General features: G+C 47.5%; 1 protein-coding gene across 2 annotated transcripts in view; it reads left to right on the top strand.

The window, feature by feature from the left end:
- Nucleotides 1–6,588: 6,588 nt before the first annotated feature.
- The window catches only part of HHATL (hedgehog acyltransferase like), a 28,561-nt gene continuing 15,711 nt past the window's right edge, over nt 6,589–19,438 (top strand). The window contains exons 1-3 of one of the 2 annotated variants that reach the window (XM_083579864.1): nt 6,598–6,722; nt 6,834–6,893; nt 16,841–16,995. In XM_083579864.1, coding sequence (XP_083435990.1) covers nt 16,890–16,995 — 106 coding nt within the window. In that variant the 5' untranslated portion in view covers nt 6,598–6,722; nt 6,834–6,893; nt 16,841–16,889. Of the gene's footprint in view, nt 6,894–16,840; nt 16,996–19,438 lie in introns of both variants that reach the window. The other variant, XM_083579865.1, reaches the window with a different exon arrangement.

Raw genomic sequence — 19,438 nt, 5'->3', positions numbered from 1 at the left:
TGAGAGTCCTGCCAAGTGTAAACCCCTGGTGAGTTTTTAAAAGCTTTTCGGAAGCTTCCCATTATTGCCGGTATCAGTGTACGAAGCCTGTGATTTCTCCTCTTAGACCTCTTGTGCATTTGCACTGCCTAAATGGAGAGTTCGACCCCTTTGCATTCAGCTTCTGAAAAATTCTGAAAAATTAACATTATCTGACAAAATTCCCTTTATTTTGTGGTTTCTTCTTTGCAATGGTGATAAGTTATTCTTCTCAGTGGCTACCTCCATTTCCTTTGCTGAGTTTCAGTGTGTAAACTTTCATCTAATACAGGTGAAACTCGAAAAATTAGAATACCGTGGAAAAGTTCATTTATTTCACTAATTCAACTTCAAAGGCGAAACTAATATATGAGATAGACTCATGACATGCAAAGCGAGATATGTCAAGACTTTATTTGTTCTACAGGTGAAACTTGAAAAATTAGAATATCGTGGAAAAGTTCCTTTATTTCCATAATTCAATTTGAAAGGTGAAACTCATATATGAGATAGACTCGTGACATGCAAAGCGAGATATGTCAAGCCTTGATTTGTTATCATTGCAATGATCATGGCATACAGCTTATGAAAACCCCAAATTAACAATCTCAGAAAATTAGAATATTCAAGAAAAACAGCAAAACAAAGATTGCAAATCGAGCATGGTTGGACCTCTGAGGAGTAGAAGCAGATCTCACTTTGCATGTCATGAGTCAATCTCATATATTAGTTTCACCTTTTAAGTTGAATTACTGAAATAAATGAACTTTTCCACGATATTCTAATTTTTCGAGTTTCACCTGTAGTTCTTTACTCTGGTTCCCCATTTTGACCACAATGCTTCTAACTATTGCCTGTATTATTTGACATACTATTTTTTAACAGTATCTCCCCTCCCCCTCCCCTATTTTCATGTGCCTCAGGCTTTGGGTTTGAAATTTGAGTTCCATTTTCTTGACTAATGTGTCTCAGGTAAGAATTGGGGAGAAATTTGATCCAGTTTGCATTTAAAGGCAAGCTCAACAATTCACACTTTCAAAAAAAAAACCCAGTGTGCGAACTGAAAAACAGCCATTCTTAAAAATTCGCGCCTCTCTGAATTTTGCAATGTAGTTCTCCAGCCAAGTAATGTGTACAAACATCCATGTACTGAGGTAAAGTGTGCATGGAAATGCATCTGTTGGTGAAAGGGACATAAAATGTATTATTTTAGGGGGATGTTTTCGCAAACATGTTCATCATAGGCAAAATTGCATACACACATATGAATACTGAGAGAAATTCACTGTTGAATTTTCGTGAGAGCTCTTTTTTTAATGCAAATTGATGTGGAAATGTGGAGAACTGTACTTAAGCTTGGAACATTAAGAAACTGAGGAAAATTTAAAAATGAGATATTCATCCATCCCTATTTCTGGGGGGACATCAGCCAGAATCTCAATTTGATATCCACAAATTTCTCACCTGCCCAGCACCTGAAACTTACTGCTTCCTTCACTCTAAATCTTATACATTTGACTAATAAATCCCAAAGGATAGTTCAGCCTTTTTTCTGCTTGGATCCTGCTGCCTGAGACAGTCGCCACATCTTGCCTCATGGCTGGGCCCTGAATATCACAGTAAAGAATCAATATCTAAATCAAAATCATTGCAAACAATACAGGCAGGTTACATGTGGGTTATGTTCCAAGGCACCGCATACCTCAGACTCACTTATAAATTTCAAACAAAAATAATTAATACAGTGGTACCTTGGTTTATGAACTTAATCTGTTCCGGAAGTCTGTTCTTAAACCAAAGCATTCTTAAACCAAGGCGTGCTTTCCCATAGCAGCAGGGGCTCGATTTACAAATGGAACACACTCAACAGGAAGTGAAATGTTATGTACTGAAGTTCTCACCCTGAGCCAGCAGGGGGATACTGTAGATAGTTTTCACTCAGGTCCACATATGCAAATAAGGAATTGAAAGTGATGTTCAGTGATTGGATAGTTACAGAAAGTTGTTACTGTTGCTTTGTAGTGGAGCTCTATATAAGCAGGCTGGCTGAACCCTTCAGTTCAGTTCTGTTCTGGCCTGTGAATAAACAAGAGCTGTTTGAAGAATCGCTGTGTCGTCTGATATGTTCACCCACACAACTTAACACGAAACATGTTCTGTTTCCAAGGCCAAGTTCACAAACCAAAACACTGACTTATGGGTTTGCAGTGTTCTTAATCCAAGTTGTTCATAAACTAAGCCGTTCTTAAACCAAGGTACCACTGTATAACATTTTCCAATTAATAGTCAATTATCATTGGACTTCCCTTCCACAGTTTCCTCAAATTTTCAAATATTGCTGCATATTATGGTTAATCCCACCACAATTTTCTCAGATGCGACTTTACTGCTGTTCTCATTCAAAGCCCACGCATTTTAACATGTTTACAATAGTGTTTTTTTAAACCAGTCTACAAACATTTCGCACTCCTTCTTAAAGTCAGCCTCATCCTGCTCTCTAATTTTACCTGTTAAACTTGCCAATTCAGCCTTTTCCATCAATTTCAGCTGCCGATCTTCTTTAGTAGGTACCACCACATCTCGCCATTTTTGCGCATTTTAATATTCTTGCTGCGGTCGTGGTGTATAAAAATGAATTCATCTGCAGAGCAAAGCATATGCAACAACTTTTTAATCCATCAACATGTTAAGGTATCCATCAAGATAAGCCGCAGCTTGCATTTCACTAAATACCAACCGCAGAGTATTTCTCACGTTCAAAAATGTTCCAATAGGATAATCCCTAGCTGTAGATTTTAAACGAAGAGGCTCATTCTGAGCCTTGGTGAAGACTTGACGTTTTTATCCCCCCAAAAGTTTTTCATTTCAGTTTCCACTGAAAGGAGGCTGCATTTTAATGTTTTACTATTGTATTTTAATCTTGTTTTTTAAGTTGTATTTCGATCAATTGTTTTATATCGGATGTTAGCCCCCCTGAGCCCGGTCTTGGCTGGTGAGGGCGGAGTATAAATAAAAATTGTTGTTGTTGATGATGATGATAAGACGCCCCCATGTATAAGACGCCCCCTACTTTTGGGGACCCCAAATTTAGAAAATGGGCATATGCACTATCCGTGTATAAGACGCCTCCAGATTTTTAACATTATTTTAAAACAAAAAACCCAAAACAAAACCTAGTCTTATACATGGAAAAGTACGGTATAATATGCCACTTTATGAGAAAAGCAGGCTATAATTTTTCTAAGCCACCCCCAACCTGGTAAAGGTAAAGGTACCCCTGACCATTAGGTCCAGTCGCGGACGACTCTGGGGTTGCGGCGCTCATCTCGCTTTATTGTCCGAGGGAGCCGGCGTACAGCTTCCGGGTCATGTGGCCAGCATGACTAAGCCGCTTCCGGCGAACCAGAGCAGAGCACGGAAACGCTGTTTACCTTCCCGCCAGAGCGGTACCTATTTATCTACTTGCACTTTGACATGCTTTCGAACTGCTAGGTTGGCAGGAGCAGGGACTGAGCAACAGGAGCTCACCCCGTCGCGGGGATTCGAACCGCCGGCCTTTTGATCGGCAAGTCCTAGGCTCTGTGGTTTAGACCACAGCGCCACCCACGTCCCCCCCCCCCAAACCTGGTGCCCTCCTCCAAATGTTTGGGGATCCTGGCTGGGTTTTGATGGGAGGGCGAAGGCTGTTCTGAACAATCAGAAACAAACTACACGCTTTCCCTTTAAGCTGGAACCTTTAGAGTCTTTTGGGTTCACTCAGGCTCTGCACCAGCTTCTACCTCAGCCTTCAGCTGGCAGAAAGACAGAGGGAGCGAGCCAAGAGTTTTCTGCTGCCCATTTTGCTCACGTCCCTGCATGGGTTCCTCACCACCCCCCAGGCCTCTCTTTGCTGCACTGCAGAGCCAAGGACCAGAGCTTGCTTCCCTTTAAAGAAGGAGTAATGAGTTTTCCTTCTCTCTGCCTGGGGGAGCGTTAACAATAGCAGGAACTTGAGGGTAAGTGCTCACTGTTTCCCCATTCCAAAGCGCATTGTTTAAATTTTACTCCTTTGCACCTTTCTTCCACCCAGGTCCCAAACTGGCTTAGATACAATAGGTCAGTGGCTTCCTGTGCCTAAAAGCCATAGCTCAGAATTAAATCTAAGGCTGGAGAGCCTTTTGCAGCCTGAGGGGCACATTCAGGGGAGGTCCTGTCACCCTCGAGGGCATGCTAGGTGGGGACGCAGGAGAGGGCCTTCTTGGTGGTGGCTCCCAGACTTTGGAACTCCCTCCCTGGAGCAGCTGACTGGTTCTCTCCTTGCTGTTCTTCTGCTGGCAGGAGAAGACCTTCTTGTCCCAACAGACTTTTGGGAACCAACTGCTTTTAATGAGAGGGCTAGCGCCATGCCGTTTTTGTTGTGATTGTATGTTTTTAGTAGATCTAGTAGATTTTATATATCGTATGTCAAGGCTCCACCAGATGACCTCTTGATTCAGCATTCATCCACAAAGCTGAACTTTGCGAAGCTTCATTTTCTCCCACAAAGCTTTTAGACTATGAGCACATTCACCCCATGCATTTAAAGCGCTGTAAAGGTAAAGGTAAAGGGACCCCTGACCATTAGGTCCAGTCATGGCCGACTCTGGGGTTGCGGTGCTCATCTCGCTTTATTGGCTGAGGGAGCCGGCATACAGCTTCTGGGTCATGTGGCCAGCAGGACTAAGCCGCTTCTGGCGAACCAGAGCAGCGCACGGAAACACTGTTTACCTTCCTGCCGGAGTGGTACCTATTTATCTACTTGCACTTTGACATGCTTTCGAACTGCTAGGTTGGCAGGAGCAGGGACCGCACAACAGGAGCTCACCCCATCGCAGGGATTCGAACCACCGACCTTCTGATCGGCAAGCCCAAGAGGCTCAGTGGTTTAACCCACAGCGCCCTTTAAAGCACTGTAATACCACTTTAAACACCCATGGCTTCTCCTAAAGGAATCATGGGAAGTGTAGTTTATAAAGGGTGCTGAGAATTGTTAGGAGACTATCTGAAAGTTCCTATTTCCTCATACAAACCTGCCCAGGCTCTAAGATCTCTGGGGGAGACCTTTCTTTTAGTTCCACCACTCTCACAGCCACGCTTGGTGGAGATGCAAGACGGGGCCTTCTCGGTGGTGGCTGCTCCCAGACTTTGGAACTCCCTGCTAGAGAAGCTAGGCTGGCTCCCTCCTTTCTGACCTTCTGCCAGCAGGTGAAGACCTTTCTTTGCCAACAGGCCTTTGGAAACTGACGTTTTCCTTTTTTAGGAAAGGGCTGGTGCTGTCATGTCGTTATTCTTATTGTCTGCGTTTCGAACGGATCTTTTTATACTATTTCAATTCTATCAGTGTTTAATGACATTTTAATGATGGTCTTCTCTATGCTTCTCAGCTTGTTTCACTAGCTTGTTTCACGTGCGGCCTAGGACCCATATACCTACGGGACCGCCTCTCCTGGTATGCCCCGTGGAGGACCTTAAGGTCCACAAATGACAACATTTTGAAGGTCCCAAGTCGCAAGGCGGTTAGATTGGTCTCAACTAGGGCCAGGGCCTTTTCAGTACTGGCCCCAACTTGGTGGAACGCTCTGTCACAAGAGACTAGGGCCCTGTGGGACTTGACATTTTTCCGCAGGGCCTGCAAGACAGAGCCGTTCCGCCTGGCCTTTGGTGTGGACTCAGTCTGACCCTTATGTTTCCCTCTCCTTATGGTCTTGATCTTTGAACTACTTTTAAAATGAGGCTGCATTTTAACCTGTATTTTAAATTGCCCCCCCATTATGTTTTTACTGTAATTTTACTGGTGTTAGCCGCCCTGAGCCCAGCTCTGGCCAGGGAGGGCGCGGTATAAATTATTATTATTATTATTATTATTATTATTATTATTATTATTATTAATCTGCTTAAGCTGCCTTGAGCCCCAGACGAGGGGGGGAGAGGAGGTGGAATATTAATGAATAAAATAACATAAATTCTTTCGGTTAGTTAATGGGGAGACACTGAACCATTCCTCCTGCAGTGCATCCTGCTTTGGTGCATTTGTGAACCACAAAAAGCCCTTAGGTTTATTGTAAAGTGGATTCGTTGCGCTAGCGCAGCAAAGCCCTTTCATCCAATTCAGCTGCGCATGGCTAAGGTTCTGGCATATGCGCCTGAGCCCCTCCTGCAAAATAATGACAGTCACACTGGAGACAGGCACCCTCCTGCATTTCCCTAGCTGCATATGCAGGGATGGTGTCAAGTGGCCCTGATTTACTGCGCCAGAGCCACCCTCCGACACTTACGGGCAGCAGCAAAGCGCACCCCAGGGAAGCAACTCAATCCTGCTGGCCCGGGACTTGCAGCAGCAGCAGCCAGGTAGCAGCGCTGTGAGCGAGCCGGTATCTGTGCACCTTGGGGCTGCTGGCTTCGCCTTGCTCCTCTGTCCTCCTCTCTCACATTGTCCTGAATTAACTTTGGCTGCTCCCGCTCCTGCTCCTGCTGCTGTTTTGGGCTGTCTTCAGCAGTCCTTTTGACAGGCAGCTCCTGGGCCAGCCCCTCTCTCTGCAGTGGTCCTCCAAAATAAAAATATCTGCAGCCGGCCACCTTCCACTCTTTGCTAAACTGACATCAGGGACCTGCCAAGGAGGGGGGGCGGCACCCACCGGCCGATCACTCCTTTAAAAGAAACACACAAACAAAAACCACTGGACCAGGTGCTTTTTACAGAAGGACTTTTTCTCTCTCTCCTTCATTCATGTCTATCTAAACTTGGGACTTTCAAACAAGGTTACCCCAGCCTCATCCTCTGCCTCCTCTTATCCTAGACCTCCCCTTTATTCTCCAGGCCGGTGGTGGTGCTGAACTCGGCCAGCTTGTTTCTCAAGGTCAGTGAGAGGGGAATCTGCATGCTGCCAAGGGGGTTTGGGTAGGGCAAAATCTGGCGCGTGGTTTAAGTCGCCAGCCGGTTGTCCCCTGCAGCCGCCGCCGCTGCCGCTTCTGTATGGGATTCGCTAGTGGCACAGCTGCCGGCTAGCGAAGGGTTAAACGGCATGTGCGCTCAGCTGGAAGGAGAGAGGTGTGCGGAGGGCAAGTCGGAGGGAACCGCTTCTGGCCATGGCATTCGTCCACGGTGCAGAAGCTCTGATATCGATATACTGGCATTGCAACGGCGAGAGGTCCTTGGGACGTCACATGCAGGTGTGTGCACTGGAGCAACAGCGACAACAACAACAAAAGAGTCAGGCAAAGAAAGCTTGTTCAAAAGGGCCATAAAACTTCCACGCTCGGTGCATCTCCGAGCGCCTGTCAGAGACTGCCCCAGGAAAACGATCGCCTCTGCTATCACATTGCACCGCCGGCTGCAGATAGAGCAATTACTAAGCTAAAATTGGACAGGATGGCTGCTTTGCAGATGATTTCCCTCTCCGCCCCGCCTCACCCCAGCTACAGTGCCATTGCCTGCCTTATGCTATTTAAGTCCCCGGCTCCATTAACTGTCTCCCTCCCTCACCACCGTGATCAATAATGCAGCTTCCCTTTAAAAAAACATTTGGTGTAATCGATGCAGGATAGAGCCAGTAGAATTAACACACCTGATCGTTTCTTCCAGGACCAAAGAACAGTGGGTTGTTTTTTTCAATTGAGGCAGGGGTGCAATTAGGTCATTCTGAACTCTGGCCTTACTGGGGCTGTATATGTGTCTGTGCAGGCAGCAAGGGGGTGAGCCCTCTTTAGACGGAATTATTTTACTTTAAAAATGTGGCATGCCAGCTCTGCTGCATTGAGGGCACTTTCTAACTTGTTCCACACCATCCAGTTTTCCTTTGACAAAATTAGGTACCTCATTTTCAATACAGTCATACCTCAGGTTACAGACGCTTCAGGTTGCGTTTTTTCGGGTTGCGGACCGCCGAAACCCGGAAGTACCGGAATGGGTTACTTCCGGGTTTCGGCGGTCATGCATGCGCAGAAGCGCTAAATCGCACTTTGCGCATGTGCAGAAGTGCTGAATCGCAACCCGCGCGTGTGTAGGCATGGGTTGCGGACACTGAGGGTTGCGAATGTGCATTCCGCACAGATCACGTTTGCAACCCGAGCATCCACTGTATTATTATTATTATTATTATTATTACGACGACGACGACTGGACCTAATGGTTAGGGGTCCCTTTACCTTTACTACTACTACTATTACTCCACATATCTGACAGGGTTGCCCCAGCCACTCTGGGCGGCTTCCAACATATATAAAAACATAATAAAGCATTAAACATTACAAAACTTCCCTATACAGGGCTGCCTTCAGATGTCTTCTAAAGGCTGTATAGTTACTTATCTCCTCGGGTCAGGGGCCATATAACTCCATACACTCCAAAATTTCTCCGGCAAAAATAGGGACGTCCTAGGGAAAAGCGGGACATTCCAGGATCAAATCAGAAACCAGGACGGCTTCTGTAAATCCCGGACTGTCCCTGGAAAATAGGGACACTTGGAGAGTCTGTCATTCAGCTAAGCAAGGACCTTCCCTGCTTCAAAGATATTCCCTGATGGTAACCCCTATGCAGAAGCAGAAATTAACCGTAAAGACTAGGAGCTGCAACAACACGTAGCTCTAACCATTGTGAGCTTCCTGTTAACAGATTGAGGTTGAATCCTGACAAGACAGAAGTACTGTTTTGGGGGGACAGGGGGTGGGGGACTTCCTGGTCCTGAATGGGGTAACTGCCCCTGAAGGACCAGGTGTGCAGCCTGGGAGTCATTCTGGACTCACAGCTGCCCATGGAGGCGCAGGTCAATTCTGTGTCCAGGGCAGCTGTTTATCAGCTCCATCTGGTATGCAGGCTGTGACCCTCCTGGCCCATGGACTGTCTCGCCAGAGTGGTGCATGCTCTAGTTATCTCCCGCTTGGATTACTGCAATGCGCTCTACGTGGGGCTACCTTTGAAGGTGACCCGGAAACTGCAATTAATCCAGAATGCAGCAGCTAGACTGGTGATTGGGAGCGGCCGCCAGGACAACATAACACCGGTCCTGAGAGATCCAGCGCCGAGGGCCTTCTGGTGATTCCCTCATTGTGAAAAGTGAGGTTACCAAACAGAGGGCCTTCTCGGTAGTGGCGCCCACCCTGTGGAATGCCCTCCCTTCAGATGTGAAGGAAATAAGCAGCTATCCTATCTTTAAAAGACATCTGAAGGCAGCCCTGTTTAGGGAAATTTTTAATATTTAATGCTGTATTGTTTTTAACATTCAATTGGGAGCCACCCAGAGTGGATGGGGAAACTCAGCCAGATGGGCGGGGTATAAATAATAAATTATTATTATTATTATTATTATTATTATTATTATTATTATTATTCCAGCTGCATCCTCTGCACACTACAATATACCATATCCGTGAAGGCATGATAAAAAGTTGTGTACGTGGTTACAAGGGCCTGCTAAAAAAAAAAATAGGGCCCCGATCCAGCCAGAAGTTAAAGCACCCTTAAGTAGCAGCGTTGAGTTCAGTCAAAGAACCGAGTGCATGGCTGGCTCTGTCCCAGGGATGGAGGACCTGTGGGGCTCCAGGTGTTACCAAACTACAACTCCCATCATTCCAAAGTCAAACCACTGGTCCTGCTGGCTGGGGCTGATGCAAATTGGAGTTCAGGAACATCTGGAGGGCTGTGGGTTCCTCACCTCTTGTTGTATCCCACTGAAATCAATAGCATGTAGATTTCAGAGTGCCAGGCTGGTGTTAGAAGCTGTAGGATCTGGGTTATTATTATTATTACTATTATTCGTAGTAGTATTAGGACTGGGTTTAGGTTTGATGAGGCCCTAAGCTCCTGAAGGTAATGGGGCCCTTTATATGTCCAGCTGTCCTTTGTCAACAACAAATTGTCACTGTTTTTTGTGTTGAATATATGCTATATGGTAATTTATGGACCTAACAGGTATCTCAAGCCATTTGCACTTGTTGCCATGCAACCAGTCCATGCAGAATGTAGGCACCCTATATATAGAAAGGAGCAAACCAGTGATATTTTAGGGAGCAGGCTAGCAGGCGGGGCCCATTACTTTCATCATAGGAGCCTACACAACACACAGTTGCTGTATGTAGGTTTTATTTTATTTGTTTTTTATCTTATATTTTGGAAATGTACATCCAGTATTTTTTCCTTTAATTTTTTTTGGTAGGGGGCCCAAGAGAGTGGGGCCCTAAGCTATACCTTGTTTAGCTTCTACATCAATCCGGCACTGATTATTATGGGATTCTCTCCTCCTCTGCCCCAGGGCTAGCCTAAGACATTTTGCTGCCTGAGGCAAAAGACAGAATGACACATTTCCCCATGGACTGAACAAACGGATCTTACATGGGTGGTTTGGATTCAAGGGTTCTGTGTGTGCACGAAAATTGCGGATTCCCGATCCCTTGGAACTGTCCTTGCAGGTGATGTGTAGAAGGAAGAAAACCTCACCCCCCATTCCTAGAGCCAAGCTCACCTTGCCCAGCAAGCAAGTTGGAGAGCTTAAAACCTCTTCCTTGCTCCAGCTACCCGGCGCATAGAGAGCAGGTTCTGGAGGGGCTCACATGAGAGGCGGCGCACTGAGCAGGGTCCCAGCAAGGTGGAGAACTTAACAGCTCTTTACGTGCTGAGTGGGCTGGCTCATGAAGAACATTTAAGATCTCTGCTTTCTTTGCATTTCACACAAACAATTTAAACCAGTCTGCCTTCAGCCGTGTATGGTTGAAATCATGCACGTTAAACGCACCTAAGATGCAATCGTACAGTACAAAGAGCTGCCCCGGCTGGCAGGAGAGCTTGTCCCTACACTCGAGTAGGACCCTGGCAGAGACACATGCCTGACTGGCATGTTCGCTCCCTCCTGGTCGTTCGTTCGGGAGCTTCAAAAGCTTTCTTCAGCCTGAACATCACAGAGACCAATGCCAACAGACGTCGGCACACTTAGGGATCTGCAGAGTCTTCGCAGCTTGCATAACAGACCCCAGCAACTCAGCATTTTGGCTAATCTACTTTATTGACATATAAACACACACGGAACACCGCAGCATGGCTCCTTCTCTCTCTAGCATCAGACAGCGAAGAGAAAAAGAACAAAGGACAATAGTCCCACTTCATGGAACACAGTAACACAAACATCCTGTCTTCGTCACTTCCCACTCTGTGGAGTCAAAGCATACACCGTCATGTGAAAGACAACAATCCCATGACTGCAATCATGGAGCAGGAATTCTAACAGATGTCACTGTACTAGAAGGCAGCTGCTTAGTGTGCAAATACTACTACTACTACTACTATATAATATATTTATACCCTGCCCATCTGGCTGGGTTGCCCCAGACACTCTGGGCGGTTTCCAATACATATAAAACATCATAAAAATCAAACATTAATAGTAACAATCTGATTCAATATACAGTGGTACCTCAGTTTACGAACTTAATCCGTTCCAGAAGTCCGTTATTAAACCAAAGCTGTTCTTAAACTGAGGTGCACTTTCCCTAATGAGGCTTCCTGCCCTTCCCCCATTCAGATTCCGTTCGTAGACTGAGGTAAATTTCGCTAACCGGAACACTACTTCCAGTTTTGCAGAGTTCGTATACTGAGTAGTTTGTAAACAGGGCTGTTCTTAAACCGAGGTACCACTGTATATAAAAAAAAATCACAATAACTTTAAAATAAACAACATATCAAATAAAGCAATATACAATAATCCATTAGAGTCTAATAGTAAACAGTAAAATTAATAGTAAATGGTAAATAATAATTAAACAGTTTACACTTATCGATTGACATAAAGAATTGCCCACCTATAATCAATTTTAAAAAAGCAAATTGCCATGCATAAAATTGCACCCAACATACAAAACTATGTAAAAGGATCAAACTGAGAAACATGGGGAACACAACTTATAATTTATTTATTTTTAAATATCCTAAAAAATAACTACGGGCTCAAGAAGGCAGTGATTCCCATTCTGAGCTGCATTCATCAGCAGGGGTGGCCCATCCCATTTTGCCATTTCCCCCCCTGCTGCCCCACACCTGCTGAAACCTCACTTACTAGGCTCAGACCTGGAGAAGTGGTAGTGAGATCTTACTATAGCGCCTCAAGATCTGCCTGGAAGCCATTCCTTGCTTTTCTAATGGTGGTGGCAGGGGCCTCCCCTTGAGATTTTGCCACCTGAGGCAGCTGCCTCAGTCTGTCTCATGGGCGGACCAGCCCTGATCACCAATATCATTGCTTTTTGCAGTCCAGGGCCAGTTCTGCTCTGGAGTCACTCCCATGTTATTCCTTTCTATTCCTTTATGCGCTGACTGTGCTGTTCAGTCCAAAGAACGAGCAGAACCCAACAGGGCTGGCTCCCTTGGGTGCATGAAGTTTGTAGGACATCTCAAGAACATCTGCTTGGTCATACTTCGGGAAGTTGCCTGTCTGCATGGGGGCTGGGGCTGGGTGTGGCCTTCCATTAAGTTATTAACTCTGTGGGAATGTTTTGGGGACCTTTACTGGCAGCTTCGCATGCCCCATGGAGTCCACACGCTTCCGTGGCGTGACTCTGCTGAACCCTCCGGGCAACAGCTCCAGTTAGCAGAGATTAACACAGCGTCAGAAGTAAGCCTTGTGTGCAGCAATAAATCAGGCAGACGCTCGGTGTCTTCCTTATCTTACAAAGAGCTTTAATCTCGTACAAAAACAACAAATCGTTACTCTCCTGGTGACATACAACTCATCTTCCCGGTACGTCGCAAACCGGAGCTGAACTCACACTGCGTGTGTCTCTCTCTCTCTCTCAGAGATACTGACCACTCCCACTTCAGTCAGTGTTCTAAACACGCCTCCAAGAATGTGAAGCGTCACTCAGAACTTCTTAACCCTGTAAGTTCTGACTCTCTCAACACCCCCTCTCGCATCACATTCTGAGAGGACTTGTGAACACACCTTTACAGACCTCTGTGTGTCCCACACCTTCCTACCTGCCTGTTGAGTCTCCTCACAAATCTCTGGTTCGCACTGTCCGAGACCAACCCACGCATTTGTGACTCGAAACCTCTCAGGTGGAATTCCCTTTGTTGCCCGTGAAGACCGTCTGGGCACAAACTGGGGTTCTTCTCCTGACCCACTGGGGCCAGCAAGTGCGTCTTCTTCATCAGACTCCTCCCCCTCTGACTTGACCCGTCTGTGAGCTTTCTCCATCACTCTAACAGGAGATGAGGGCTCACTCTTGGACACTCCTTTCACAACCTGTGGAGACGCCTCCCCCTGGTGCTGATCCTGATCATCGACCAGATCACCATTACCTGGCTCTCCCTCCTCCTCAGATTCGGACAAACAATCTGAGACAATGTCATGGCTGACTTTGCGCCTTGACCTACTTCCCTGCTGCTCTTTGAACTCAGCATGCTTACTGACCAGAAGCTTGGTCTGATCACCTTCTGGGTACGCAAATCTCCACCCCTTGGTCGCGGGTTCATACCCACAGAAGATCATTTCCTGGTACCTTGGACCACCCTTTTGCTGCAACCACTTTGGTACAGGCACCATGGCCCTGCAACCAAACGAACGGAAGAAATGCACCTGCGGCTTCTGTCCGTTGAGCAAGAAATATGGGGTGTCACCTACCACTGCATTGTAGCACCTGTTCATCGTGAAATTGGCCGTTTTTACTGCCTCTCCCCAGAAACTGTGAGGCAACCCAGAGTCACTCAATAGGACCTCTGAAACTTGGATCAGAGCCTTACTCCTCAGCTCTGCCACGCCACTCTCCTGAGGCGAAGTCACCTTGTGACGTATCCCCCTCTGGCGAAAGAAACTCTTTAGAGCAGACCCAGTGACCTCTGAACCACGGTCAAACTGGAAACCTTGCACCTTGGTGGAGAGCCTCTGTTCCACCTCCGCAACCCAATCTTTGATCAGTTGCGTTGCTTCCTCCTGCGTTCTCAGCGAAAAAGCCCAGGAGTTCCGAGTAAAATCATCGATCAAAATCAGCAAAAACCTGGCTTTGCCCAGACTTGGCTGAGGCATAGGCCCAAACAGGTCTGCATGCACAAGCTCAAAAGGCTTTGTGGTTACCCTCTCCACCCTGGGATAACTGTATCCCTTGTTCTTGGCTTTCCTACAAGCCCTGCAATTTAGGGTTTCACCACATTCTCTTACCTTGCACCCTTTGGTGCATTCTGATAACATCTGCAAGTCATCACAAGACCCATGTGCAATCCTCTTGTGCCACACGCATGCACATGAAACATGAGTGTGAATGTTTGCTTTCCCAGCTTTCCCAGCTCTCTCCTCCAGAGGTATTGTTTCCAGAACAAAGAGGTTGTTCTGATTTTTCTCAACACGTACCAGTTGCTTCCCCCCTCTGGAAATTGTACAGACATTGTTCTCAAAACAAACCATGTACCCCTCCTGTAAAAGACACGGTACAGACAAAAGACAACAATTCAGTCCCAGCGCCACGTAGACTTCCAGCTGCGCCTGCAGGAAAGAAAGATAAATATTCCCAGACTTTTTTACAAGCCTTTGTGACCCATCAGCAAAACACACTGTTTTCCCAGCTGAAACAGCTCTGCAGTTCTTTATCTGGACACCAGGTGACTCAGGCACGAGATGTCTATTTGCAGCAGAGTCAATGACCCAACGTAGCACATTGTCCTTCGTTGCCTTAGCAACAGAGTTCCTTCTGCCCCCCTCCTTAGGGCCTTTACAGGTGTCTTTCAAAACAGCCATTGACGCAAACAGCTGATAAGCACCTCCTTCCCCTTCCGGCCGTCCCTGTGCCTTCCCACGCTGGCCTCTTCTCCCGGGCTGGTTCCCATGGGAAATGTCCTTGGGACTTTCCTGCCCTTTCTCTCTCTGTGGACAGCTTCTGCGCAGGTGTTCAGGGGAATCGCAAACAAAACAGCAACGAGTGGAAAACTTTACAAATTTGCCTTTGGACATCTGTGCCCCCCCACTCTTGCCAGCAGCACTACTCGAGGCTTCTCTTTGAGGCTTGGGGACGTGGCTTTTGGCTTCCAGCTCTGTGGTTTCTCTGCAAACCTTCTCCAGCTCCTGCCAAACAGCCTTGGCACTTTCAAGACCCTTGGACTGGCCTTTCTGGCCTGCACCCCCATTCCTGGGTGCATAGCTTCCAGAGGAACAGCTAGCCACTGCTTTCCTCTTCCCAGCTCTCAGCAGCTTTCCAGCACATGGCTGCCCATCGCTCTGGCGTGTTGGAGCATCGCAGCAGCTTCCAGACACGGCTCCAGCCCCCATTGGGCTTCCTGGGCGATCCCCAGCTCCTGTGCGGCTTTTGGCCCCCTCTGGGCGTCCCTCAGGCTGGCTTCTAGCCCCCTCTGGTCTGGCTCCCACTTTCCTCAGTGCCTGCCACTCGACCCAGGGCTCCTTCCCGTCTGCCTCTTCAAAAGGGACTGCACGCGACTCATGGCTGTCTGCCATCTTCTCCCCCGGGGCCCAGCTTACTTACGAACAGTAGTAGCTCCTCCCGGCACCCGGTACAGCACAGCTCCTCCCAGCGAGCTCCTTGCCTCACGATCAAAGGCACAGCTCCCCAGCTGGCTTGGCTTTCAGCTTTTCTCTCTGCGTCTCCCTGGCAGGAGATCCAGCACACACACCGGCACGGACCTGGCTTGCTTCACAGCGTCAGCTGACCCCATAACCTTTGGGGACCTTTACTGGCAGCTTCACATGCCCCATGGAGTCCACACGCTTCCGTGGCGTGACTCTGCTGAACCCTCCGGGCAACAGCTCCAGTTAGCAGAGATTAACACAGCGTCAGAAGTAAGCCTTGTGTGCAGCAATAAATCAGGCAGACGCTCGGTGTCTTCCTTATCTTACAAAGAGCTTTAATCTCGTACAAAAACAACAAATCGTTACTCTCCCGGTGACATACAACTCATCTTCCCGGTACGTCGCAAACCGGAGCTGAACTCACACTGCGTGTCTCTCTCTCTCTCTCTCAGAGATACTGACCACTCCCACTTCAGTCAGTGTTCTAAACACGCCTCCAAGAATGTGAAGCGTCACTCAGAACTTCTTAACCCTGTAAGTTCTGACTCTCTCAACAAATGTGACCCATGGGAAGATAGCAGCAGCCGGGGCTACTGTGGGCAGCTGATAGCAGCGAGTTCGAGGCCAGATACAGTTGTGGGTAGGATATTTCAGCCAGAGCTGGGTGTGCATAGGTGGCAGTGGAACAGCTCTGTCTTGCAGACCCTGCGGAAAGGTGTCACGTCCCGCAGGGCCCTAGTCTCTTGGGACAGAGCGCTCCACCAGATTGGAGCCACAGCCGAAAAAGCTTCTGCTAAGGGTGCAGGAACTGGCCAAGGGGTGGCTGGGTGGGTGTAGTAAAGTAAAGGAAAGGGACCCCTGACTCTGGGGTTGCGGCGCTCATCTCGCTTTACTGGCCGAAGGAGCCAGCATACAGCTTCCGGGTCATGTGGCCAGCATGATTAAGCTGCTTCTGGCGAACCAGAGCAGCTCACAGAAACGCCGTTCACCTTCCCGCCGGAGTGGTACCTATTTATCTACTTGCACTTTGACGTGCTTTCGAACTGCTAGGTTGGCAGGAGCAGGGACTGAGCAATGGGAGCTCACCCCGTCGCAGGGATTCGAACCGCCGACCTTCTGATTGGCAAGCCCTAGGCTCTGTGGTTTAATCCACATTAGACTAGGGACAGCTGAATATTGTGCTGGGAATATTCACCCTGTGCATGTATGAATGAAGACAGCTCTGCGGGCAGAATAATTCCTGCGATGCCTTGGAGCCCACAACCACTCCATGAAATGTGAAGGTATCTCCCCCTGCTTTCTTCCCTCTCCAGATCTGGATCCCCTTGGAGTTGGCTTCTGTGGCAGCAGCGATTCTCCAACATGGGCATTAAAGCGCAGTTGCCCACTTACGAGCTGGGGCTCTACGCTCTGGTCGTGGCAGGTGCCATCGTTTACAGCGGGCAGGAGATCTTCGAAAGCTCCAGAGGTAATTCTTTCTGTCCAGCCAAGGCCAAAAGAATGGGACTTTGAGTCAGTTGGGCCAGAGGAGAGGACATCTCCCTTTTCCCACTTGCCCTATAAACAAAGGGGGGGAGCCTTTTTTCCTTCTTCAGCTGAGAGCCACATTCCCTTCTGGGCAAGCTTCTTGGGGCCACATGCCAGGGTGGGCGGGGCCATAAGCCAAAGTGGGTGGAGCAACAAATGCTAATTTGCTTCCACCTCCCTCTCTATTGTCCATCCAGGCAGGCTTGAAGTTCTATCAGAGGACAAGGGTGCATTATAGCTGGGCAAAAACAGTCAACAAGGGTGCAAGGCAGGGTGTGGGTGTGGCTCAGGAAGGGGCGTGGCCTGGGAAGGGGCGTGGCCTGGATGGACTCCTGAGAACCAGGCAGAGAGCTGATTTTATAAATAAACATATAAACAAAACATATTGAGAGCCAGTGTGGTGCAGCAGTTAGAGTGCTGGACCAGGGACTGGGAGACCCGGGTTCGAATTCCCACTCAGCCATGAAGCTAGCTGGAGAGATACTTACTCTCAGCCTAACTTATGTCAAAGGGTTGCTGAAAGGATAAAATGGGAAAGAGAACTCTGTATGCTGCCTTGAAAAAAAGGTGGGATATATACAGTGGTACCTCGGGTTACAAATGCTTCGGGTTACAGACTCCGCTAACCCGGAAGTAGTACCTCAGATTAAGAACTTTACCTCAGGATGAGAACAGAAATTGCACGGTGGCAGCGGGAGGCCCCCTTAGCTAAAGTGGTATCTCAGGTTAAGAACAGTTTCAGGTTAATTCTGGAATGAATTAAGTTCTTAACCAGAGGAACCACTACAAATGAAATAACGTGAATAAACAGAAACGAAAATGGAAAAGATTCAGAGCTCTGGTAACACAATAATATTCAAGCTTCCATCCAGTGAAAGAAGGCAAATTCAAAGAAATGAGCCTCCCAAAAGGCTCAAATGTAGCCAGGATGCCGAACTAGATGTGCCATTGGCCTGATCCAGCTCATCTTAGGCTCTTATAAGGGTATTGAGGCAGATATATGCAAACACACTTTGGATTCTGCCTGCCCCTGCAAAGGTTTAGGGGACAGCTTTGTTCCCCATCAGCTCATGCCCTTTGACTTCCCACTGAAATCCTGTATAATTTTGTGCCACAAGCTTTTTCTTTTTTTTCAGGGTGGGGGTGGGTTCGTGCTTTTCTTGTGCTAAAGAATAAGTGCCCCTCCAGGCAGAAAGAACACAGTAGCACCAGGGAAGCATTGCAGAACCGCAAATAAAGCCGAACGGTGTGTGGACAATCTGGTCAAGTCCACCACTGAGATGGATCTCTCGCTTGCAATGCGCTCTATGTGGGGCTACCTTTGAAGGTGACCCGGAAACTGCAACTAATCCAGAATGTGGGAGCTAGACTGGGAGTGGCCGCCGGGACCATATAACTCTGGTCCTGAGAGATCTGCATTGGCTCCCAGTACGTTTCCAAGCACAATTCAAAGTGTTGGTGCTGACCTTTAAAGCCTAAATGGCCTCGGCCCAGTATACCTGAAGGAGCGTCTCCACCCCCATCGTTCTGCCCGGACACAGAGGTCCAGTTCCGAGGGCCTTCTGGCAGTTCCCTCCCTGCAAGAAGCCAAGTTACAGGGAACCAGCAGAGGGCCTTCTCACTAGTGGCACCCGCCCTGTGGAACGCCCTCCCACCAGATGTCAAAGAGGAAAACAACTACCAGACTTTTAGAAGACATCTGAAGGCATCCCTGTTTAGGGAAGCTTTTAATGTTTAATAGATTATTGTATTTTAATATTCTGTTGAAAGCCACACAGAATGGCTGGGGAAACCCAGCCAGATGGGTGTGGTATAAATAATAAATTATTATTATTGTTATTGTTATTATTAATGACACTGATTGCATCAATGAAATGTAGTGGGGGGGACCCTCAGCCCCACCCCCATCAGTCTGGAGAAGCCTTAAGCCTGCCCACAGCAAGGGAAAATATAGCCCCTTGATTTTTAACAACAACAAAATAATAAGAAATAATCATAATAAAATTTTATTTATATCCCGCCCTCCCCAGCCAAAGCCGGGCTCAGAGCGGCTAACAACAATAAAATAAAACAACATTCTAAAATCATTTCATCATTTCAATGAAAACCAATAGTTTTCATTGTATAATTAGTTTCACTGTGCTGTTAGCACCCTGTGCTCCTTAAAGCGCCACATGAGCCTTGGGATTTAACACAGACAGTGGTGCAATGATACAGGGAGGCTGGGAAGGCAGCCCTGTCACGCCAACTTAAAGTTTGGCTGCATTTGGGAAGGGGGATTAAGAGGGTAAAACGGAAGGACAGAGCCTGTTGAGCCAAAGCCAAGCATTTGGCCAGAAGTTTTGAAGTTGCTCCATAACGCGTGGAGTAAAGGTCAGCATTCT

This window comes from Podarcis filfolensis, assembly GCF_964270895.1.
Source record: "Podarcis filfolensis genome assembly, chromosome: 12".
Lineage (NCBI taxonomy): Eukaryota > Metazoa > Chordata > Lepidosauria > Squamata > Lacertidae > Podarcis > Podarcis filfolensis.
Note: the sequence above shows the minus strand (reverse complement) of the source record. Positions and strands in the feature narration are given on the sequence as shown.